This window comes from Acartia tonsa, chromosome 13 (genome assembly GCF_053477335.1).
Source record: "Acartia tonsa isolate MP-2025a chromosome 13, ASM5347733v1, whole genome shotgun sequence".
In the NCBI taxonomy this organism is placed as follows: domain Eukaryota; kingdom Metazoa; phylum Arthropoda; class Copepoda; order Calanoida; family Acartiidae; genus Acartia; species Acartia tonsa.
The window spans coordinates 42,867,020-42,893,268 of NC_137272.1; the positions used below are offsets into that span (position 1 = coordinate 42,867,020).

At 33.9% G+C, this 26,249-nt stretch overlaps 1 protein-coding gene across 1 annotated transcript; it reads left to right on the top strand.

The window, feature by feature from the left end:
* The first annotated feature begins 142 nt into the window (after positions 1-142).
* Positions 143-26,071, top strand: Exo84 (exocyst complex component Exo84). Its single transcript, XM_080181112.1, has 23 exons — positions 143-269; positions 879-1,026; positions 1,312-1,411; positions 2,174-2,301; positions 2,609-2,671; positions 3,674-3,745; positions 4,410-4,551; positions 5,320-5,453; positions 6,877-6,952; positions 7,233-7,301; positions 9,148-9,240; positions 9,845-9,932; positions 10,387-10,447; positions 11,265-11,360; positions 12,398-12,503; positions 13,210-13,259; positions 13,835-13,907; positions 16,621-16,724; positions 18,354-18,457; positions 18,939-19,005; positions 22,831-22,936; positions 23,656-23,709; positions 25,575-26,071. The coding sequence occupies exons 1-23, from the start codon at positions 170-172 to the stop codon at positions 25,683-25,685; spliced, it is 2,145 nt and encodes a 714-aa protein (XP_080037238.1). The 5' UTR covers positions 143-169; the 3' UTR covers positions 25,686-26,071.
* The last annotated feature ends 178 nt before the right edge of the window (positions 26,072-26,249 follow it).

Below are 26,249 nucleotides of genomic sequence, written 5' to 3' on the forward strand. Positions count from 1 at the left end.
TATATTGAACCAAAATTGAGTTTATTTAATTAATTTTTCAATTAAAATTTTCTCTTTTATACCCAAAATTTATTCTTAAGCCTTTTTTTAGTATAATATACATGTTTCTATGCTCTATACAAAAATATGATTTTTTCAGACCCTTTAGAGGCGTTTTTAGACGTTCAAAATGTCGAGTTCCGTGGACAAGGCGGTTTTGACTCGAAAATTAGGGGCCTCAGATTATTCGCCTGTCAAATATGTTGCTGAGATCTCACAGCGCTGTGTAGGTGAGTCAAAAAATTTTTATGTTTTTGAATGTTTTTAGATATAAATAGGTATGTAATACTAGTGGCTACGCTCTAAGAGGCCTTTAGTGGCACTTTAAAAGTTTTTTTTTTTAAATAATACGTAACATATCTATGTTGTGTTCAAGTCATTACGTAAAAAAATACCTTTTTTTTGTTAGGTATTTATCTTGGGAGGGAATTGGTATATACTCTCCCCCAAAATAGTTTAGAAACCTTCCCGGAACCCATGAAAAGCTACCCTGTTAAGGAGAACCCGATCGGTACAGCGGTTAGCGAGTTCCTTAATTACAAACAGGCAGACAGACATCGTTAATCTACTTTGTATTATATATAGATCTCCTAGGAAACTCAAGGGATAAGACAATGGAAGATAAACTAATACACCACATAAATATGATGAAAAATGTACAACACTATAGATTAATTTCGTTATAATAGTTTTGAGGACAAGATTTTTTCTCCCAATCACGATTGGTGAAATGTTCCCAAAAAAGCCAATCAATTAAAACTAGAGAACGTGTTTATACAACTGTATATAATGTACGTACAAATGTTCCCTTCTTTTACAATTTTGATGCTTTATTTTAGGTGGGGAAGAAGTAGTGGCCCACAGAAAGTTAATCCAAGATTTATCTGACAACACAAGCGCCCTCTTGAAACAAAATGTTTATCAAAATTATTCTCAGTTCATTGAAACAGCCAAAGAAATCTCCCATCTTGAAAATGACATGTACAGGTAAGTTTTCTGCAGGGATCGAAAGGGATAAGATAATGGCCGTTAAATTGATGTGCATCTCCAATGATAAGACACAAAATTACCCCTTTTGCTGATTAGAATTAGTGGTTGAAATATTTTAATGTTTTAGTATGATAGTATAACAGAATAATAATTTTCACCAAACATACCTAAATATTTAACCAAATAAAAAGAAATTATTATAGATCAATGCATTTTTTTTCTAAAACTTTTTAACTTGTTTTTACTAGGTGTGCTAATTATGGCTATTATTGCCTTTTTTAGATTATCCTCCATGATAACTGAACAAAGAAAATTTCTGACAGGGTTGCTAGAGACGAGTATTTTAGGGGATTCGGTCCCTTTATCTCATACTTTACAACAGGTAAAGTTGTATACTTCCAATAATCACAAACAGATTCATATTTTAATGTTGCTTTTTAGAGTATAGTTTTCTTACGTATAGGTATGACTCCAAATGCTACTAAAAGCTTTTTTTTGCATAAGCTTCAAATCATATTATTGGATTAATGATTCACATGCTCTTAAATTCCTAATGTAGCTTACTTATATTTAGTGATGGAAATCCGGATCCGGAATCCGAATCCGGAATCCGCCCAATTTCCGGCCAATTTTGGAATCCGGATCCGGAATCCGTTTTTTATAGCGGATTCCGGATTCTAAATTGGTAGGCTAAATTTAATTTAAATAGGTTAGAAAATACCAAGCACATTTTTAGGACATACGTAGCACTTAAATTTTTATATTTACTAATGTGATGTAAATGTTTTAGTTATGCTGGAAGTCAACACTTTAAACAAATCAAGGCTTCAACCAAGTAACATAGTGATAAATTAACGAAAAAAGCTATCCCTCTGTGACGGACGGCCTTTTAAAATACTGCTAGAATCCGGAATCCGCAAGAATCCGTCACTTTTTTTTGACGGATTCCTTCAGAATCCGGAATCCGAATCCGGCCCAAAAATTCGACGGATTCCCATCCCTACTTATATTATTACCTAACACTTACTTTTGTGTATGGCAGTTGTCATATTTTATTCCAGCCTAATTTAACTAAACAGCAATGCATTAGCTACTAGTAGAGAAGCTTATTTACTAAAATTAATATATATTTATCTTCAAACAGGTAACAGAGGAAGCACCGAAAGTGTGTGAACAGAAGCCAAGCGCCAGGAAAGATGAGGGGAGACGAATGCTTATAGACCTCATGGAGAATGTTGAAGGGGGTAGAGATATCCTGGATATCCCAAATAGGTAATTTATAGAACTATCCTTCTAATAGTATTGTTGAATTTTTATCAGGGATCTGAAGGGATAAGACATTGGCCGATAAATTGATGTACATTCTATTCATATCACGATAAACTAAAATTCTCAATTTGTAGATTAGGTATAATTTTATGGTTTAAATGTTAAGAAATATAGATTTAAAATTTAAATAAGTACCCAAACTTTTTACGCCATCGAATGAAAGAGTATAATTCTAAAAACTTTGGGCACTAGTGTTCTTTTAACCTTGATTCCGAGAACTCGACAAAAATTATCCCCTTTCTTTTTATAGATTTCTGTTGTATCATGGAGATCTGATTGAAATGGACATAAATGATCATTCTGCTTTACATAGGTATGTATTTTAAAAGAACATTTCAACCAAATTTAAGATCATGGAAAGAAAACAAAGTACCTAGTGGGTTTCGTCGTATTTTCACAGTAGCTTTTGATAGGCTATTTTAAGTTAAGTAAATGTTAATGATTGCCCCGCAGGGTTAGTTAGAGCCTCTGCAGTGGCTAGAAATAGGATAAAGGCTACTGTGAAAATACGATGAAACCCGCTATTTCGTATTCTTTCCATGATTCCAAATTTCTAATGTTTTGGTGTTATTCTAAGAATAAGCTATACTCTTCTGCCAGAGTTAGATCAGAAACACTAATGTATCAAACCTTTAATGAGTTTATCTTGGAAATTCAATAACGCAAATTGCTTAGCGTTAAATAAGACACTAAGGGGAGTGGGGGGGGGGGGGGAAGTTCTGGCACATTTGCGTAAACCTGATATATAGGCTTTATCTTTGGACTGAGAGGATATGATAGGTTATAAAAGATAAAATCATTCTTATATGATGAATTTACCCAAGTTTTAAGAATTTTTGGATAGGCCTCAAGGTTCCGGAGCTCCAGGCCTCCAGGTGGTCTCTGTACAGGTAAAAATGAAGAAAAAAAAATTAGAGTTAGAGATCAACATATAAAACATAATATGCATCTTTTTGAATATTATTCACATATTTGAAGAAAAAACATGCATATTTTGTACAATAAGCTAACCTCTAACGCTTCAAAAAAATCTTTTTTTCATTTTGACCTGTTCAGAGACCACATAGAGGCCTGGAGCTCCGGAACCTGGAGGCCTATCTAAAAAAATCTGAAAACTTGGTAAAATTATCAATCATTTGAAATTATTGATTTATTGACAATAAATGTCTTTAAATAAGCAATCCTCTGGTAAAAATGTTTTTTTTTAAATAAAGCTTGCTTAAAGGGTCTGTTGAAAGCTCAGATCATTGTCTACTTAAAAATAGGTGATTTTTTTATTGCGCTTGTTATAACATAATTGTTCTTGTATATTTAGGGTTCATATCTATCTGACGAACGACAGTATTATCATTGCAACCTGGCTCAGAGAGAGGCGTGGTCCAGTCAGGTAATACATGGATGAAATTGTCATAATCTTTTCAAACCTTTAATACCTAACAAACCTTTTTTTTAAGTTTACGGTATGAATTGAATATTGTAAAGAAGCAACTTTAGCGTGAAAACGCCTCTTAAGGGGCGTTTCGTCGTTATTTCACAGAAGCTTTTCCCCTATTTCTAGCCCCTGCGGGGACAATTGCCTAACCTTGAGGGGCAGTCACCTAACCTAACGTTACCTAAAATAACCTATCAAAAGCTACTGTGAAAATATGACGAAACGCCCCTTAATAGGCGTTGTCACGAAATGGAAACTATACCCACAATTTTTTAATCAAATCTTGATGAAATTTATTTAGTTTCAACAGAATTAAAGACATCAGAAAGCGCATTAGTGTTAAATCCAAGGATAAAAATCAATTTGGACAAAATGATCGACTGTAAGTCTTTCATTGATATAGCTTCTTGTGTTTGTGCTTAGCTTATTATGATTATTGTTTTCCTTGTTTTAAAATCTTATTTCGTACCTACATAATCTTATCAAAGCTTTCCGTAATATTTTTGTACTGGGTAACAGTTTTTTTCTTAAGTTAGCTACCTAGATGATAATCTGCTTTGGGCTTACAAGCTTCACCGCAAAGCTAATCTAAACCTTATTATAAAAGGTTTTGTTTTAGGTTTAAAATATCAAGTGAGTATGCAATAAGTGGGTGTGCTATGGTTAACGTCAGAGATTTGGCGGGAATCGCCAATGCCTGGAAATTGCTTGTGACGCCGGAGCCAAGACTCTTCCAGTGTAAAGATAACCAATCTAAAAAGGTACCATATATAACATACTAACTTAGAAAGGTCATTAGAAAGATTTGATAGAAAAATTGCTGGATGGATTTGGATAGACAGCCTAAAGTAACATATATAAAACCTAATTTAAAATGTACAAGATATCCTCTGTTTGTCTGTGTGTAGATAAGGATTCTTAGAACCGCCCAGGCTGGCCACTAACATACTATGTCTTCTATTTTTTCATACTATTCCAAAAATTATACTATATAGTATGGCTTTTAATTACTGCATACTATTTCTACTATTTATTTTGAAGAAAAAAAGTACGTGGCCAGTCTGACCGCCTCTAGAAAAAATTTGTTTGATAAAGGAAACTAAAGGAGCGTCTACAACTCTACACCCTCCCCCCCCCTCTATAGAGCCCTTGATGTATGCATAGGTAGAACTTTTGGTAAATAAACTTTTTTTACCTACTACATATTAGGGTTGGGCCGGATATCAGGCCGGATACCGGATATTGAAACTATTAGAAATCAGCCGGATATCCCGTAATTTGCCGGATATTCAGTGTTAGCCAGATATCTGGCATTAAAAATGTGCTGGATATCCGGTCAAAAAAGTAAGTATCCGACCCAACCCTACTACATGTATACTGTTTTTTGGAAATCCAATGTAACCTAGCATAACCCAACTAATCCTAACCTATCTAATTTTTAATTTGTACTATACGTGCAATGCTTCATTATGAATTTGAAAAACTCTATGTTATTGTTCACCCGTTTAGACCTTTTCCTTTATTCCAAGGACTGGTTGTCCGCTTATGAAGAAGCAAAAGAGTGGCAGAAAACTGGCGGACGACCAACACAAAAGCCGTCAGTGGTCAGCCAAAGAAATGCCAAAACATCAGAGGTCAAACAACCAAGTAATCCGTTTGGAAGGTAATTATTTTTAATCTTAAAAATAATGTACAAGAACATTTATGTTCATAAGTCGCGTACCTAGCAAATGTAATAAGAAAATAAACAAAATTATTTAAAGATAACATCGGAGGATGGTTCAGCTGCCACTACAGGAAAGGGTTATGTGGGCGTGTGCCAATGATATTATTTAAAGGGGAGACGATATAATGAAATGATAGATTCCTTTTTTAAGAGTAACTAATAATGAATAGTATCAAGTTTACAAAGTAGATTAATTAGTATTTTTTTTTATTGTTCAGCAGGTATTGTCGACTAAAGATTTACTTGTAATTTAATTTAGATTTCAACTATGAATTTTTTTTAAAGATCTTAGATTACCTAAATTAAGTCAATTATATAGCTTAGTTACGAAACTCCTATTATCTAGGGGAGGTCAGAAATATAGGCTAAAACCTCCCCAAGTTCTTTTCAAATCTTTCCTAAAAAGTACAACCCATTCGGACCGGTAATTTTCGAGATACTTAGCTCCAGTCAATAAACCTAACTACTTTAAATTACAGGATTTATCATATTCATAACTTATTTTGAGTAACAGTCGGTCAGACACTTCTAGTTTTTTTTATCATCGTATTTTGAAATTATAAGTTTAAGCTAAATTGTCCATTTGACCCTATCCCTTTAGGTTAGTGTCGGCTATCTGTTTGAAAAGTTACAGAATTCAAAGGTATTCCAAGCCAAATTCGTGCCTGCGCCAAAAAAAAGCATGACAAAAAATATTTGGATATTTGGCTATTTCGGAATCACATAATTTGGTAGCACTATTGACTCTTTGACACCTACAGGGCGAGCACTTTTTTACATGACACTACTCTTAAGGCACTTACTATTTGCATACAAGATCTGATTAGGTACCTTTCACAGAATTAGGGATAAGTCAATAGCAAAAACATTCCTACTCTTGAAACCAATTTCAAAAGTTCAGTCTTCCAGAAAAAATCTATTCCTTGCTTATGACCCGCCAATGCCTAATTGTGCATTGGATTAAATCAGAAATCATTTAAAACTTAAAAAGATTTTAAACAGATTATGGATAAAGCCTTTCCTTGTTTGACTCTATTTTCAGAAAATAGTAATTTCAGCACTGGCATGTTAATATTTTATACACAACTAGCGGCTACGCCCCTAGAGGCCTCTAGGGACACGTAAAATTGTTTTTAGTCGGCGTTTTTTTATATTATTTTTATATTTTATGTATTTTCTCTTGGAAGGGTGGTAGTCCCCTCCCCCAAAATAGCTATAATCCTTCCCAGGACCTATGAGAAGCTACTCTGTAAAGAAAAACCATATCGGTTCAGCGATTAGCGAGATCCTTAAGTACAAAAAGACAAATAAACAAACATCCTATTACTTTATTATAAGGATTTTATAATTGCATTTGTAGTGATACAGCCGAAGAAAGAATTAGCAGAGATGAACTAATCCTCAAAAAAGATCCAGACCTTCCAGAATGGCTAGAGGTAATTTGAATGTCATTTCAGTGAAGGGAGGGGGACATTGGCCCTTAAATTATACTGGTATCCAAAGTTTTATAACAACGTCCTCTTATTCGTTTCCTCTTATGGAAACTTTAATGACTAAGATGAAATACATTGAATAATCAAAATATGACTTGCCTTGAAGTTTTTTTTTTGCATTTTTGGAAGTCGTTCAAGGATGGGGGGGGGGTGGAATCATGGAAACAATAACTGTGAACATTCTTGAAGAAAGGGTGCAAGGGCTAATTTATATTTGATTTAGGAACTGCCAGACGTACTGGACGTACACATTGCTCAAAGAGAATTTGAATCTGCTATGGAACTTATTAAGGTAACACTACACATTGATCTGTAAAGCAGAGAAAAAAGTTTTAAATTAAGCAAATTCTTTTTTTTTCAAAATGTACAGAAACAAAGTTTATAAAAAACAAGGATGACAACATCCATAAAAACGAAGCACTGAAACGGTAGGACAAACGTACATTAACACTTATATAGTGTCAGAACTGAATAATCAGAATATAAATCTAAAATGTTTAAGAGTCGAAGCAAAATTGTGAGTAAATTTGTTGAAAAACTGCTTGATACAGGATATTTTTTTATGGACATACTTACATTTTTAGGACTTGATTTTAGAGCTTCTTTGCTTATAACATTATACTTTGTTGTCCCAGGAATCAACATATCAAGAATCAGATCAATTGGATGATCAAATCATTTTAAAATCAACATGTTTAAAATGGACGTACGGACATTCTTGTAATGATTATAAAGTTGCTACGCTTTCTAAATCGTACCTAACTACTAAAGGAATCACCATGCAAAGTTTGAAATCAAAAGGACATTTCTAATATGCCTAAATTAACGAAAAAAGCTATCCGTGTGTAGCGGACGGACGGACGTTCAGACCGACCTTAATTATAGAAAAGCCTGCTTCGCTTTAAAAAAAGGAAAGACAATCCTCTTTTTAATTTAAACTTAACATAACATTCAATAGACGACCAACCAATTGATTGCAGGACACTTTATGTGGAAGTCCTAACTTTGCACTGTATTAAGTTGTGTCATTAGTATCACGCGAATGACATAGCAGCATTTGAACGTCTGTAATATAACATGGAGTGATCGAGTCCAGCTTATACCAACAACGAAAGGGGGGGGGGGGGGTTAATGCAACCATCTCGTAATCAGTGAGCAAATGGCACTTAGAATTCGAATTTCCATCTGAAATTTTGCATGAGTAATCCTTGGTAGGTCTATTTTCCCTAGATCTAACAAAAAGTTGGAAAAGTAGCGGCTAACGGCTGGCGGCTCAGCCGTTTTGCCATTTTTTGGATAACTATATTGCAAATTAGTCACGAAACCTATCTCCACATAATACTCTTTTCCACTCCAAAACGCTATCAAATTGTTCTAGACGGTAGCTGTTGGTACTAGAAGTTTTAAAAATGGTTATTGCAATCATTTAACATGAATTAATCCAAAAATAAGTTTTAAAAAGTTGATTCCTACGCAATTGATGATGGATTTACCCTGAAAATAGGCAAAAAACGGCTAAATGGTTGAGCCGCCAGCCGTTACTTTTTGTTCGATTTAGGGAAAATAGACCTACCAAGGATTACTCATGCAAAAGTCCAGATCAAAATTTGAATTCTAAGTGCCATTTGCTCACTGATTACGAGATGGTTGCATTAACCCCCCCTCCCCTTTATTCGGGGGAAAATCATGAAACCTATACCTACGTGATATTCAGATGTCGTTGGTGGGCGGCAACACATTGATAAAAACTTATGACCTATTTATCTGTCCTCCAAGCATTAATTTAGATTTATTTCGCTTGTTGGCTATACCTTATTCCTGGATTGAGACTCGAACCTGACAGGATCATTAGAGTAAAACACTAGAGGGAGAAAGGGTTAAATAACTGTATCTCCCCATCGCAACCGCCTTGTGCAACCTTTCTATTGGATCATTGAAAATCAACCAATGGTGTCGCTCATATTAACACAGCCAAGTAGCAGAAAATAATTTAGAAGCAGACGAAAAAGGTCTTTGAAAAAGTAAGAGAGGTAGTTGTCTTTTTATACATCTATATATAATATAGATCTGTTACATGAACGATGTTATTCACGCTAATATATAGATGGTTGAGAATGATGTATTATTAACATTTATAGGATGCTGAGGTGGAATTGGAAAGGAGAGGTGATTGTCAGAATGTTAAAGAGGTGAAGGAGGCCAATCAAGCCAGAAAAGAGGCCTTGATTCAGGTGTGTATTCTAATTTTTTTTATGTTGATGCAATTCAAACGTAATAATTTTTGTTTTCTTAAAAATAATAAGAAAACTAATTTTGGGTATTGTTGGTTTCTTGACATCTCCTCTTAATGGGCCTTACGTCGGATTTTTACGGTGGCTTTTAGTTAAGGTTAGGTAAATGATTGCCCCGCAGTGGCTATAATATGAAAATACGACGAAACGCCCTTTAATCTTAGGGAGACTTCACACAGGTACACCAGGATGAATTTTTTAAATTTTAATTTATGGACGGCTTAAGTCTATTTTTCTGTCCCCTTCGAATACACCCACTGATATTTTATTGTATACCTATTTATAAATTCTTAGAAGAATCCTTGTTCCCCTTAAAAGTTTATATCTATGAATTAAATCACATTAGACATACAATTTTAGGGTAATTTTCCCTTTTTTTATTGACCTTTATAATGTTTGCAAAACAGCTCAAAACTAACCCAAGAAAGATGTAGATAAAGCACTCTATGGAGAAGAGCTGAAATGTATCTAAGAAAAGTTTCAGATTTATTGGTGAACTAATTGATGACAGTCAAAAGAACTGATATTTATTTAAATTATTAAGGTCCTGCGAGGAGAATTAACATTGACGCCTGACAAATCAATGCAGGGCGGTCCTAGGACAGCGAGGCGGGCAGTGGCCATTCTCACAGGTAAACTATCTTCAGGGGGATGGGGGAGTCTACCCTCATAAAAAAAATCATAAACTCACTCACCTCGCATTATAATAAGCTTGTTCTGAAACAGGTGCATTTGATGATTTCTTAAAAATTATACTTTGACGACATTCTGGCCATTCTGATTAATCTTCACTATTTATGTAACTGTTCTGTAGATTTATTATTGTAGCTTTGTTTGTACTTTGATTGATGGCTAATGTTGTATCTTTTTTTACCTAAACAAAAATACATCAGCGCCTCTCTTTTAAATTTTAGTTTCAAAAAGAAAAAGTTACAAAGAAAAATTTTCCAAGAACCTATGATAAGCTTTACTGAAAAGGAGAACCATATCTGTCTAGCGGTTAGCAAGGCCCTTGTATAAAAACACTCAGACATGAGTCAGACAAACATCATGTTAATTTTTGTAGAGAATCCTCTAAATATTTAGGTTTGGGTCGAGGAGGTGAAGCCACAGACTTATTTCTGTCTCATAGAACTGCTATTCTAAGGTATGCCAGTTGTCAAGAAGTGTAATGGATCTATTCTCGGCCCAAACGGCATTGTAACCTAGACATTAAAATTGTAACATAAGATGTTAGATCAGACGTGTGACTATATTAGTAAAGCTTTTTTCTTTTTTATCGGCTGGGCACGTGGCTTAGATTTCTTCACCCTTTGTAATGACATTATTTTATTTTTGTTTAGTTACTTAATTATGTTTTGAATCAACCAAAGCTAATTTAAATAAGGATGTCAACATCCATAAAAGCGAAGCTCTTAAATCAGCCTGTTGGACAAACGAACATTTTCACTTGTATATTGTCAGATCTTAGAATGTAGCATATTGTAAAAACAATTGCGTATTTCTAGGATACTGTAGTGTTTAGTGGCATACTTCCATTTTTAGGACTTGATTATAAAAATTTAAAAATATTTTACGTTGTTGCCAAAGAAATCATTATTCCAAAAATAGGTATCATTAAAAAGATTTTTTTAGTTAAAAATTAGTGTTTTTTAAATGGACGTGTACGGCCCTTTACGATCATAGATTTTGCTACATTTTCTTAATCGTACCCATCGTTATAGGGATCATCATGCAAAATTTGAAATTGAAAGGACAATTCTAACATGCAAAAATAAGGATAAGATTTATCCGTCATGTATGGACGGACGTATAGACCCTAATTATAGCAATTCTTAGCTTTTAAAAAGTTAGGTACAGTCATTTTATGCTAGTTAGCGAGGACATACCGTACTTTAGTACTTATAGAGTAGCTGTACTGCCTAAAAAAGTTTCTAATTTTTTACTTATTTACATTTATTAAGGCATAATGTAAAAAGTTGTCGCGTGGAAGGGAACACAAACCAGTATATCAAACGGATTGGCAACACATTCTTCCAACAAATTGCAGAAACAGCAAGGTTTGAAACTTTTTATTCAAAATTCATTTCATCTTAGATTAGATTCCTTTGCGGATTTGCCCCCTAGAGCCCTCAAGCAGCATTTGAGTAGGCAGGGTGAGACTGAGGGGGTGGGAGGGATCAAAAAGAAAATTGGAAGGGGAATTATTTTTAGGGGTGATTTCTTGGGAGGGTACACTCTCCCAGAATAGCTATAAAGCTTCCTAGTACCTATGAGATGCTATTGTAAAGGAGAACCTTATCAGCGGTTAGCGAGATCCTTGGGTACAGACAAACACAGATCCTGTTACTTTTAAATAAGAATTTCAAGCTTTAAGTAATAAAGGATTTTATTTATTGTTTATTCTTTGTATACTCTTAAGAACCCAAGTAGGGTCATAGTAAGGGGTCTGAATAACTAGGCTAAAGTCTGAATATGAATATAAGTTTTTTCTTTAGGTATGTAGTTAAAATCACGGCCCTTTTTCACGTGAACAGGAAGATCACTCCAGAATTTAGCTGCTCTAACACTGAATACATTTCTTGATAGTTCTGTTCTTTTCACTGGATGATTTTATTTTTGTTGGTTAATATTAAAATAATACCATACCTACTTGACTTTAGATTTGTAATATAAATTTACTCCAAAATGATTTGGTCATGAGCATGAGCAGGGATCGTAAGAGATAAGACAATGGGCGATAAACTATTGTACATCCCAAAATTACCCTTTAAGTGGGTAGAACTATTTGTAGTAAAGTTAAGAAACTATAATGTATAAAAAGTACCCATATCGTATAAAAAGGATATCCGGCATTAGAAATAAGCCGAATTTCCCAGATCAGAATGCTTTCAATATCAGGTATCCAGCCGGATATCCGGCCCAACCCTATTTTTAACCTTCCCAAAGAGAGAATGACATTTTCAAGCTTTTTGGACCCTTAAAATTCATTGTCCTCATAAAAGGCTTGTGTAGTTTTCTTTGTTGTATCATAATCTTGCTTTTTGAATTATCTTCCCTACTATGGAAACTTATTTATTCTTGTTGTTCTTTTCAGGGAATTCGATAAATGTTTTTCTGGGGGTGAGAATATGAGTGGTACATCTCTGCTTGTTTGGTTAGACGGTGAGGTCCAGTGGTTCACTGAAATACTAGATAAACAGGTAACCTATTCTATTATATAAATCAGTAAGCTTTTTTTTTATTTGTAGCGAAGGATTTCGCTAACCGCTGAACCGATATGGTTGTCCTTTGCAGCGAGCTTCTTATAGGTTCAAGAAATATTTAGAACTATTTTAAGGGAGAGTATGTTAATCCCCCCAAGGAAAATCACCCCTAGAACAAAATTATTCCACCCGAAAATATTATTTCCCTTTTTAAAACTTAAATTGTAAATATGGAGTGGGGATGTTAACTTTCACACCCACCTTAAGTGCATATAAAAGTAATGGTTTTTATGTTTAGCTTTGTCTAGAGTTTAAGATCTCAATAAGTACAGAACCGATCGGGTTCTTTATTGTAGGTAAGCTTGATAACGGACCTGTGATGGTTTTAGGCTTTTTAATTCACAGATTTAAGGTTTTAGCCTTTTTTTCTAGCATACAGAGCCCCTATTTTAGGGGCTTAGTCACTATTGTATATAATACAAATATTTATTTATTTAACAGTCAAAGTATTATAGCTTTGGAAAACTGTCTGCTAGATATTTTGATACAATAAGACACAAAGACATCCTTCCTCTTGTTTGTAAGTTTTAAATTAGGAAGAAAAGAAAACACTTTAATATTTGTGTACCAACAAAATAATTGACAATTTTACTAAGTAATTAGCGCTTAACAACTGTACTAAAAACGGTTAATCTACTTTTAGATGTTCAGTAATCATTCTCCATTGCCTACAGTTGCTGAATCAGTCAATAGGTACCTAGTTTTTTGGATTTACTTATTCTTCTCCAAAATTGTTTATAAGTCTTACAAACTTTCGAATCTATAACCAATACAATTATAAAGCTTAAATTTAAAAATAGTTCTTCATAAGTAAAGATATTTAAGCAGGAAGGTAGGAATTTTGATTGTTTCCTTTTAAACTAGACGTGTCCAAACATTTCGACCAACAACTTTAATTTACTAAGGGGAACTATTGTTTTATCATCATTGGGGAGGTACATCTATTTATCGTCTATTGTCTTATGATTTCTTCTTGTGTATAATATTGTTCTTTATACAATAGAGTAAAACACTAGAGGGGGAAGAAATTAAATAACTGCATTCAACTATCCTAATGGCATTGTGCCGACTCTTAATGGGGTCTTTAAAAATCAACCAATGGTGTCAGGAATATTAACACAGATAAGTAGCAGAAAACAGTTTGCTAGCAGACGAAAAAGGTCATCGGAAAAGGTGGGGAGGTAGTTATCTGCATATACATCTATACTATAGATTAGATATGTCCTATATACTTTTCAATCAATAATGATTAATAAATCCTTATTTAGGCTAAGAACCCAGGCAAAGAAATTGTTGGCGCTGGGGTTGGATGTCGTCTTCTTATTGGATAATAGACTCCAGGTAACCAGAGAGAGAGAGAGGGAGGGGACATTAGGCTGTTTATTACACTAGTCTCCAGGGTTTTATATTAGGTATATTCGTTGGTTTAGCATTTTTGGGGACTTTATTAATTTGAGTGTCCTAATTTTTCAACCACTAAATGTAATCTACAGAAGGGGTCATTTTGTGTATTAACATTGGGGATGTTCATAAAGGAGGATGTGCATAAGTCCCATTTGGGCAGGGGGGGGGGGTGTTTACTCGAGAACCCTTAGAGCTAGAGGGAGCTAATTTTGGATTTAAGCTTCTATAGGGCCAAAGTTACTTTTAAAATTATCGTCGACCCCCCACCCCCCCAAAAAAATTTTTTTTTTTTTGGGGGGGGGGGCGGGTGGATTATACTATAGGGTGTTTCTAAGAAACTACTTGAGATAAATGGAGCAAACCTTGGGATAACACTTTTGTAGGCCTATATTTGATTTTATAATTATCGCTGACCACCCACCCACCCCCAAACCCCTAATTTAGGGGGGGGGGGGCGGGTGGATTATACTATATGGTGTTTCTAAGAAACGAGTTGAAATAAATGGAGCAAACCTTGGGATAACACTTTTGTAGGCCTATATTTGATTTTAGAATTATCTTTGACCACCCACCCACCCCCAAACTCCTAATTTAGGGGGGGGGCGGGTGGATTATACTATAGGGTGTTTCTAAGAAACGACTTGAGATAAATGGAGCAAACCTTGGGACAACACTTTTGTAGGCCTATATTTGATTTTAGAATTATCGCTGACCACCCACCCACCCCAAAACCCCAAATTTAGGGGGGGGGCGGGTGGATTATACTATAGGGTGTTTCTAAGAAACGACTTGAGATAAATGGAGCAAACCTTGGGATAAAACTTTTGTAGGCCTATATTTGATTTTATAATTATCGCTGACCACCCACCCACCCCCAAACCCCTAATTTAGGGGGGGGGGGCGGGTGGATTATACTATATGGTGTTTCTAAGAAATGACTTGAGATAAATGGAGCAAACCTTGGGGTAATTAATGATAGATTTGCCCTAAAAATAGCCCAAAAAACGTCTTAAAGGCTGAGCTGTTAGCTGTTACTTTTCCAACTTTTTGTTCGATTTTGGGAAAATAGATCTACAAAGGATTACTCATGCAAAATTCGGATTCTAAGTGCCATTTGCGTATTGAATACGAGATGATTGCATTAAAAAAAACCTCCTTAGCAAATAGCAAAACAGTAGAGAAACTATATAAATCATATACAGCATGACCCTCAAAAAAGTTTTTTTAAGCATCTGCAGCCTATATTTCTCAATAGAATATTAAAAGATTCATATGTACTTGTTCTCTATAATTTTCTACATCAAAGGATATAAAAAAAAAAATTTTACATCAATTAACAGCCGAGATTTTTAAAGCCAAAGTTTTGAAAAAGTGGCTGAGGAAAAAGTAACTTTTCAAGAAAAATGTTTTTTTAAAGTGAAATGACGTGTTTTCCTCAAAATTTCAATACTTTTTATAAAACTTATATAAAGATGTTTCCAAGAAATTTATTTCATGCTGAAAGCACTTTTTTCACTTTACATAAAAGTTTACATAAACAGAAATCAAACACTTTTTATTTCATTAAAATAAGTTAAAAAACGAAAAAGTTACAGCTACAAACTTTTATTAAACATTTAACAATTTAAATGATTTTTATGTGTCTTTAAGTAGTTTGTATAAGTGGGTGTTAATTTATTAGGTCAAATTTGCGCTAATCCTTTCCGGTCATAAGGATAAATTGGGGAGGGGTTCATTTAAGGTCATGTTAAAAAGGGGATATTATAAGGTTTATGGGTAAATGGTTATTAGAAAAAATGCATTCCATGAAATTTAAAAGTATTTTTTTGATATGTAAAACCAACATTTTTTAATGCAATAAAAAAGGTATCAATTTAAACTTGCTCTTCTTTCTTTTTTTTAGCAATATCCAGTTTCTCAAGCACTTTTTCCAAACTTTGGCTTTAAAAATCTCGGCTGTTAATTGATGTAAAAAAATATTTTGATATCCTTTGATGTAGAAAATTATAGAGAACAAGTACATATGAATCTTTTAATATTTTATTGAGAAATATAGGCTGCAGATGCTTAAAAAAACTTTCGAGGGTCATGCTGTATAACAAAATTAAACAAGTTTATCTGCTAGAATTTCCCTTTTAAGTTTCACGGATTATGGGGCAAGTTTAACCATCTAGAATCTAGGTGTAATAAACATAGACGTCCAAGCTTTTTTTTTTGGGGGGGGGGTAAAATGGCGCGCGAAGCGCACCGCAAATTTTTTTTACCCCCCCCCAAAAAAAATTTTTACCCCAGGGGTAAAATTTGCTTGGGTGGGGTAATAACCCCCCCTAAAATCTGTTGGCAGGGGTAAATTTTGTTTACCCCCCCCCCCAAAATTGGGGGGGGTAATTTAAATTTTCTGAAATATTTAGTCTTAAAAATGCGCGGGAAGCGCGCAAAAAAATTTTATGTTAGAGATTTTTGGGGTAAATACCCCCTCCTAAATGGTTGGGGGTGCCCACGGCACCCTCAGGGTAGGGGTAAATTTTAAATGGGGGGGGGGGGGGTTAAAATGAAAAAAATTTTGGGGGTGCCGTAGGGGGGGGGGGGTAATCGCCCCATTACCCCCCCCCCCCTTGGACGTCTATGGTAATAAATCTATTCTATTTAGACTGCATTAGAACGTATCATATGCGAGGCACGTGACAAAGCTGTGGAGGCGGTCAAACTCAGGTGGGGAGAGGAAACTTGGAAACCCCATGAACCTGGATCAAAGTAAGAATTAAATAATCGTGTATCTAATAAGAAGGGAGTAGGTATTCCGCAAGTTGTTGAAGCAAAAAATTCTTATTTTGTCTTTTTTTTCAAAAAAAATTGTCTTTATAAGTTTATCTTTATATAGAATTATTTACTCGTATTATTAACCCTTAACGGTCGGGGGGGGGGGGGGCGTTGAACGCCCCCCCATCCGGTTTTTTCTATCTCATTTTCTGTGTGTGAAAGATTAAGAGCCCAAACTGCTTGACTTTTTAAGTGTGGGTATGAGACATAACTGAGAGTTGAAATTTTTTGAATATCTCCATCCTGGCGGGCACAGGATGCCATCAAACCTGGCAGGGTCATCCAGGTAAAGAGCAAAAATAGTTTTTTTTGACTTAAACAAAGCATTTTATCTTACCAAAATACTAAAATATCCTCTAGTAGTACATCCTTATATTAAATACAGGTGTTCAAGTCAATTTTAGGTTCCAGGTATGATCCTGCAGGTCCTGATCCTCCAGGTCTCCAGAAATCTTTAAAAGGCTCCTGTGGCCGCAATTTTTGACTTAAAGACTTCAAATTTCAAACTTAAGCTTATCTTACATGCCTACATAATGTATAAAATTTCATAAAGATCCGCCGCCGTTTTCCCGCCGACCGCCGACTGCGGCGGCTGGCAGCTGCCAAGTACAGCTGCGGCCGCTGAAATTATATTTTGATATTTCAAATATAAAATTTACATAAAGATAAACATTTTCTGCAAAAAAAATTTTATTCTAGCTTCAAAAATAAAAAAATTACAGTCGTTTGAAATTTATAAGTAAAAAAGGACCTAAAAACAAAGGTTGTTAAATAAAAGGGTGAAGGAAGCGAAAATTGAACTTGACTTACTTAAGGTCGGAAATTCTTCATAACACAGGGAACTTGCACAACTTACACTTTTCAGCCCTCTAGCTCTAATAGGAACTGAGATAATAGGGGGGGGGGGGGCGTTGAACTCCCCCCCCCCCCCCGACTGATTAAGGTGCGGCAAGGGGCCCGACTGTAAGGGGTTAACTATGTCTGTCTGTCCCTCAGTCAGTCTGTAACGCATTGGGGTAAATGTAATTTTATGAGCTGCTATTCAAGGTAGAGGACTTGATTTGTTTGTGAAGTTTCCTAATACAATGAGCATCATTTACTTTGTCCGTCGGTCTATCAGTCATGCTACAGAAAAATGAATATTTAAAAATATTGAATTATGCGATAACGGTTTCGTAACTCTTGATTTTAACATTAGATTAAAACACTAGAGGTAGAAATTGCTAAATAATTTTATCTCCCCATCGCAACCGTCTTGTGCTACCTTCGTATTGGGTCATTGAAAATCAACCAATATGGTGTCGCTTATATTAACACAGCCAATTAGCAGAAAATAATTTAGAAGCAGACTAAAGAGGTCTTTAAAAAATGAAGGGAGGTAGTTATCTGTATATACATCTATACTATAGATCTGTTATTTTAACAAGTGCCCTTTACATCTCATTGTCTGTATTTCCATCCATGATTATTTTTGAACCTCGCTACTTATAAATGTTGTTATTCTTGTTTTGATTCAAAAAACTCATTTTTTTAAATTATAATATTATTTCTATCAATTTCTAGGGCTGCTTTTGACAAATGTCTGATGGAATTAAACGAAGCAGGGATAGCATCAATATCCACTTTTCTAAACAAAGATGGAGGCCTGGATCTTACCAGTAACTCAGGTATAGTTCTTTGCTTGAAGGAAAAAAATGTTATAATCTTTTCTCGTATTCATTTGAATCCGGTGGATAGGAACCGGTTCTCATGAATACGAAAAAACTATGTCTAGCATCGTATTATATCCAGTTTTCTACGAATATAGAAATGTACAATCATAAGATTAAAACTAGTTTTTTTAGCCGGTGCCTTCGGCACCACGGGGCTAAAACAACTAGTTTTAATCTTATAATTGTACTTTCTATATCCGCGGAGAGCCGTTTATAATACGATACGAGAAATAACTATTCCAGTATGGCTTCGAAACCTATTAATATCCGCTGGATTAGAATTTGTCTTAAGCCATAATGTAAAACCATGTGTAGCATCAAATTACAGAAATTTTTCATTTAAATATTCACGAAAAGCTGTCTATAATACGATGCGAAATTAACTATTCTCACATTCTTAAATAAACTTTATTTTCAATGATTCTTAAATTTTCAGTAAGTTTTGGGCTGTCTTACCTAACCCTGACAAACCATCTTCTACTTCTCTATACTCCAGGAACTAGGTAAAAATATGTTACCTTAATATTTTTCAGGCGAATAAAACGTGCATTAATAGCGGTTTTTGAATAACACAAATTATAAGCAGTTGTGATCAGATGGAGGGGGCAATGGGCTGTTGATTACATTAGTCTCCAAAGTTTTCTAATAGCGTTTTCTTTTTCGTTGGCTTAACAACTATGGGGACTTACGTGAATTTTGAGTGGTTAAGGGGGGCGTCGGATCTGACACTTTTGCGTAAACAGGGTGCATAGGCTTTGTGTTATGAGTTAGAGGATAGGTTATTTGGGAAAAAAGTTTACATTTGGGGTATATTTTTCTTATATTTAAAAAAAAATTTGATAGGTATCCAGGTTCAGGTGCTGCAGGCTGGAAGGTCGTTTCTGGACAGGTATAAATGAAAAAAAAATTTTGTTTGAAGAGTTAGAGATCAACTTATTAATCCAAATATGCATCTTTAGGGATTTTATGAGCATATATCAAGAGATAATAATAATCAGCCTCCAGGTTCAGGTACTGCAGGCCTCCAGGTGAATTCTGGACAGGTAAAAACTGAAAATTTTTACTTTTGAAGTTAGAACAAACCTTATTTAACAAAAGTTGCTACTTTATGGATGGTATGAACTAATTTAAAGAAAAATTTGAAATCGGGCTCCAGGTTCAGGTACTGCAGGCCTCCAGGTGGATCCTGGACAGGTAAAAACTGAAAATTTTTATTTTTGAAGTTAGAACAAAACTTGTTTTATAAAGTTTGCTACTTTATGGATAGTATTAATTTATTTGAAGATAAATTTGAAATTGGGCTCCAGGTTTGGGTACTGCAGGACTCCAGGTAAATCCTGGACAGGTAAAAACTAAAAATTTTCACTTTTAAAGTTAGAGCATAACTTATTTAACAGAAGTTGCTACTTTATGGATAGTATTAACTCAATTGAAGAAAAATTTGAAATCAGGCTCCAGGCTCAGGTACTGCAGGCCTCCAGGTGGATCCTGGACAGGTAAAAACTGAAAATTTTTATTTTTGAAGTTAGAACAAAACTTGTTTTACAAAGTTTGCTACTTTATGGATAGTATTGATTTATTTGAAGATAAATTTGAAATTAGGCTCCAGGTTCAGGTACTGCAGGCCTCCAGGTTGATCCTGGACAGGTAAAAACTAAAAATTTTCACTTTTAAATTTAGAGCCTAACTTATCTAACAATAGTTGCTACTTTATGGATAGTATTAACCAATTTGAAGATAAATTTGAAATCAGGCTCCCGGTTCTGGTACTGCGGGTCCCCAGGTGGAGTCTAGACAGGTAAAAACTAAAAATAATACCTTTGAAGTTAAAACAAAAGTTGCTACTTTGTGGCTAGTATTAAATAATTTAAATTTGGGCTCAAGGTTAAGGTGCTTAGGCCTCCAATTGGATTCTGGTTAGTTTAATAATGAACGTACTTAATTACTTTATAATAAGAGCAAAACTTATTTTTAAAAATTGCTTTTTCAGTTTTGTATTAACTAAATAAAAAACAAACAAGCTTGTTTAAAATTATATAGTAAAGATTCTAAAGCTTCTATGGCATCTAATAAATGTTTTTACTTTGGAATACACTTTTTGATCTCTCTTCTTTCAGATAATTTAGAATGGGTTAATTTTTTCCATCAAATGCAAATTGTCAGGAAATGTAATAATTTCTAAATGTATATAAAAATTTGGCTGATAAACAAAAATCATATTTATAAATCGTGTAGCTAATTTTCTGTGTCTAACTGGCCATTACTTAGTTGCTATCACAATAAAATAGTTGAATTATTTGTAAATATTATACTTTATATTTCTTTAATCCATATGTTAATCTTCTGTTCACTTAAGGACATTAAATTTCTAATTATTTCTATTTAATCTTTTTCAGCAACATCCTTCCACAACTTGTTTTCTTACCTGTTAAATAGATATAGTTTTAACTCTTAAGTTAAATATTTTAATTTTTACATGTCCAGAATCCACCTGCAGGCATACAGTATATGAAATTTGAGCTCGATTTCAAATTTTTCTTCAAATGAGTTAATACTATCCATAAAGTAGCAACTTTTGTTAAATAAGTTTTGTTCTAACTTCAAAAGTAAAAATTTTCAGTTTTTACCTGTCCAGAATTCAAATGGAGGCCTGCAGTACCTGAACCTGGAGCCCGATTTCAAATTTATCTTAAAATTAGTTAATACCATCCATAAAATAGCAAACTTTGTAAAATAAGTTTTGTTCTAACTTCAAAAATAAAATTTTTTAGTTTTTACCTGTCCATCATTCACCTGGAGGCCTGCAGTACCTGAACCTTGAGCCCGATTTCATAGTTTTCTTCAATTGAGTTAATACTATCCATAAAGTAGCAACTTCTGTTAAATAAGTTATGCTCTAACTTTAAAAGTGAAAATTTTTAGTTTTTACCTGTCCAGGATCCACCTGGAGTCCTGCAGTACCTGAACCTGGAGCCCGATTTCAAATTTTTCTTCAATTAAGGTAATACTATCCATAAAGTAGCAACTTTTGTTAAATAAGTTATGCTCTAACTTTAAAAGTGAAAATTTTTAGTTTTTACCTGTCCAGGATCTACCTGGATGCCTGCAGTACCTGAACCTGGAGCCTGATTTCAAATTTTTCTTCAAATAAGTTAATACTATCCATAAAGTAGCAACTTTTGTTAAATAAGTTTTGCTCTAACTTTAAAAGTGAAAATTTTTAGTTTTACCTGTCCAGGATCTACCTGGATGCCTGCAGTACCTGAACCTGGAGCCCGATTTCAAATTTTTCTTCAATTGAGTTAATACTATCCATAAAGTAGCAACTTTTGTTAAATAAGTTTTGCTCTAACTTTAAAAGTGAAATTTTTTAGTTTTTACCTGTCCAGAATCCACTTGGAGGCCTGCAGTACCTGAACCTGGAGCCAGATTTCAAATTTTTCTTCAAATAAGTTAATACTATCCATAAAGTAGCAACTTTTGTTAAATAAGTTTGGCTCTAACTTTAAAAGTGAAAATTTTTAGTTTTTACCTGTCCAGGATCTACCTGGATGCCTGCAGTACCTGAACCTGGAGCCCGATTTCAAATTTTTCTTTGAATTAGTTCATACCATCCATAAAGTAGCAACCTTTGTTAAATAAGGTTTGTTCTAACTTCAAAAGTAAGAATTTTCAGTTTTTACCTGTCCAGAATTCACCTGGAGGCCTGCAGTACCTGAACCTGGAGGCTGATTTTTATTTTCTCTTCATATATGCTCATAACATCCCTAAAGATGCATATTTGGATTAATAAGTTGATCTCTAACTCTTCAAACAAATTTTCTTTTTCATTTATACCTGTCCAGAAACGACCTTCCAGCCTGCAGCACCTGAACCTGGATACCTATCAAAATTTTTTTTAAATATAAGAAAAATATACCCAAAATGTAAACTTTTTTCCCAAATAACCTATCCTCTAACTCATAACACAAAGCCTATGCACCCTGTTTACGCAAAAGTGTCAGATCCGACGCCCCCCTTTAAGTTTGTAAGTTTGTAGCTACAATATTTTGATATCTATTATATATCTAGCTATTATCTATCTATATTTCCTAGGCATCTAGTAAATGAGAGTCTTGCATAGCTGCAATATTTATATATCTAGCTATTTTCTATCCATATTTTCTCGGTATCTATCTATTGTATATCTATTTTCTAGGCATCTAGTAAATGAGAGTCATGTATGTGTATTACAGGCATAGCTTCAATATTTTGGATATCTTATATATATCTAGCTATTTTCTATCCATATTTTCTAGGTATCTATCTATTGTATATCTATTTTCTAGGCATCTAGTAAATGAGAGTCTTGTAAGCGTATTACACGCGCAGCTAAGACACTTAGATCAAGCTGTCAGATCAGATAAAATAGAAGATGTCAATTTTATCACAAAGGTTTGCATTTATTTTTATACCTTTTGAAGAAAAAAAAACTTTTTAGAGGCTTTCTTTATTTTTATGGTCATTGAGGCCTCTAAAACAATGATCTCCATGGAACAATCAAATTTTATCTTAAAGTGGCCTTAAATATCTCGAAAACAATGGTTTTTGATAGATTGACTGCCCTAGATTGATGAAAGAGGACTATCCACGAACAAGAACAAGTGATTCTAAGCATATTCCAGCATTGACCCATAGTATTTTTTTAGTTAATATACTAGGTTTATGTTTAATATTTTATTTATCGACTAAAAAGTTAAGTTTCACCATGGTTTTATATGAAAAAAACTGTGAAATGTAAAGCAATTTTTAAAGCAATATCATCAAATGCTTTGTTGAGTTCAAAGGACAAAATATAATAACACAACAGAAAAGCATCAAATGTTGTAAATTGCAAAAGTACATTAATTAAATTGTTTACAAGTTACCAACCTGTTTTCTAAATATACATTTTTAATCACAATAATCTATTTTGTGTCAAAGCTTTTAAACAACAGTTTGAACTCATCAAAACATTCGATGATATTGCACCAAACAATGCTTAACATTTCAAAGTTTTTTATATAAAACCATGGTGAAACCTAACTTTTTAGTCGATAAAACAAATATTAAACATAAACCCCTTAAGTAACCCCTTTCTATAGAATGTGGAAAAATAATATTTTTTTTTTTAGAATTCTGTTTTTCTTCTGGATACAATTCTTACTCTTGTGGAACATCGCTACCAGGTAGAATCCAAGGAAAAGGGAATGATATTCTGATAAACAATTCTAAAGGAAAATTTCCCCTCAGCCCCCTTCCCCTTTTCCTCCCCTTCTTACCCACTCCTCTTCAATTACATAAAAAAAAAACACTTCCACCATACTTTAAAAGGTTTCGTGATTTTTTGTAGAATTGATTGTTAGAATAGCTACCCCTGGATATGCTCAAGATCAGCCTTGACAAACAGACAAAGTAAATTACAGCGTGTTTACTCTATTTAAATATTTATACATATTTTTTACAGAAACGATACCTTTTTACATTTCGTTAATATCAAGAAAAAAATTTGGGTCCTGTGAAGGAAACAAAGTTGCGGGTTTCTTCGTATTTTCACAGTAGTATTTGAAAAGTTATTTTAGGTTAAGTTAGGTCAGGGGATTGCCCCGCAGGGGCTAGAAATAGGAGAAATGCTACTGTGAAAATATGACGAAACCCGCAACTTTGTTTCCTCCACATGACCCAAAAATTGTTCTTTATTTTATTTCATACAATATACGAATAATTAAGTTTCTGTCAAAAATAAACTAGTTCTAATACCTAAACTTTTAATCGATCAAATAATAAATCATTGGTCTGTAAGTTTTTCCCTTATTTGTACTAAATTTTGACCAATTATCTTACCATTTGATTTATTAGTAAAACTACTCTATAATTATTTTTCTCGTATTTATTCGAATCCGGTGGATAGGAACCGGTTCTCATCCATACGAAAAAACTATGTCTAGCATCGTATTATATCCAGCTTTCTACGAATATAGAAATGTACTATCATAAGATTAAAACCAGTTTTTTTAGCCGGTGCCTACGGCACCTCGGGGCTAAATAACTAGTTTTATTCTCATAATTGTACTTTCTATATCTGCGGAAAGCCGTTTATAATACGATGTGAGAAATAACTATTCTCTTTATGTCTCATCAGTCCGAAACGCTATAAGAAAAATTAGATTTTTCGGCTGCCATTTGATTTAAGATAGACGGCTATTTTTTAAGATACTCTGTATCACTGATCACATCCGGTACCTATATATTTTACTTGGTTCGTCGGTCTATCAGTCATGATGTAAAAATATAAATATTAAAACATAAAATGTGAAATGTAAAAGTCTAGTAGATTTATTATTTTTGGTTTATGACCACTTAACATCCGATTTTTAAAACGTTTTTTCATCCAAGTTTGTTTGTACTTCGCTACTAATGGAATGTGTAATCCTTGTTAAGGGGGGGGGGGGGGGGGGGTTAATGCAATCATCTCGTACTCAATGAGTAAATGGCACTTAGAATTCGAAATTTAATCTGAAATTTTGCATGAATAATCCTTGGTAGGTCTATTTTCCCTAAATCGAACAAAAAATTGGAAAAGTAACAGCTGGCAGCTCAGCAGTTTAGCCGGTTATTTTTGCCTATTTTCCGGGCAAATTCATCATAAATTACGTAGGAATCAACTTTTTAAAACATATTTTTGATTAAATTCATGTTAAATAAAAGCAATAACCATTTTTTAGATTTCTAGTACCAGCAACTACCGGCTAGAACCGTTTGATAACGTTTTGGAGCGGTAAAGAGTATTATGTGGAGATAGGTTTTGTGACTAATGTGCCCTATATATAGCCAAAAAATAGCAAAACGGCTGAGCCGCCTGCAGTTAGCCGTTACTTTTACAACTTTTTGTTCAATTTAGGGAAAATAGACCTACAAAGGATTACTTATGCAAAATTTCAGATGGAAATTTGAATTGCGAGTGTCATTTTCTCATTGATTTCGAGATGGTTGCATTAAAATCCCCTCCCCCTTTTTTATTTTAAAAGAAACTGTACTTTTGTATTATGTTTAGAAAACGACAGGGAACGAATGTCCCAAGTTGTCTAAGCTGCACACCAACTACTCATGGCTGAAGGAAGGGACTGGACCCGTGACGAAATATGCGGACAACAACTATCTGTGATCAGGGATGCGACAATGGATGATAGATAAAACTTCCCCTCAAAGTTTGATCAACAAGAATTTTATTTGGTGTTTTGATGCCCTCTTCCAATTTCAACAATATTAATCAAAGGCAAACAACCATTTATACAGTTTGATGGGAAGAATCATCCCATTGTCCCATCCCTCTAATAAACAAAGAAAATAGTATCATAATGATAATTTAATAAGTTAAGTTACATGGACTAGTGATATATAAATATTTAAAGATATGTTTTTAAAAGATTATGTTGATTTATCATTTCCCAAAATACATGGTTGAAATTTTTATAAATAATTATAAAAGATTTTTCTCCTATTCATTTAAATCCGTTGGATAGGAAACGGTTCTCATCCATACGAAAAAAACTATGTCTAGCATCGTATTATATTCTGCTTTCTACGAATATAAAAATGTACAATCATAAGAATAAAACAAGTTTTTTTTAACACGGGGTTAAAAAAACTGGTTTTAATCTTATAATTGTACATTCTATATCCGCGGAAAGCTGTTTATAATACAATGCGAGAAATAACTATTAATCTT

Excerpts from the sequence above, each read along its gene's own strand:
- Exo84 (XM_080181112.1), top strand. The coding sequence starts at position 170 with ATGTCGAGTTCCGTGGACAAGGCGGTTTTGACTCGAAAATTAGGGGCC. Across the intron at positions 1,412-2,173 it reads TATCTCATACTTTACAACAG|GTAACAGAGGAAGCACCGAA; the intron begins GTAAAGTTGTAT and ends ATCTTCAAACAG. Across the intron at positions 11,361-12,397 it reads CAAATTGCAGAAACAGCAAG|GGAATTCGATAAATGTTTTT; the intron begins GTTTGAAACTTT and ends TGTTCTTTTCAG.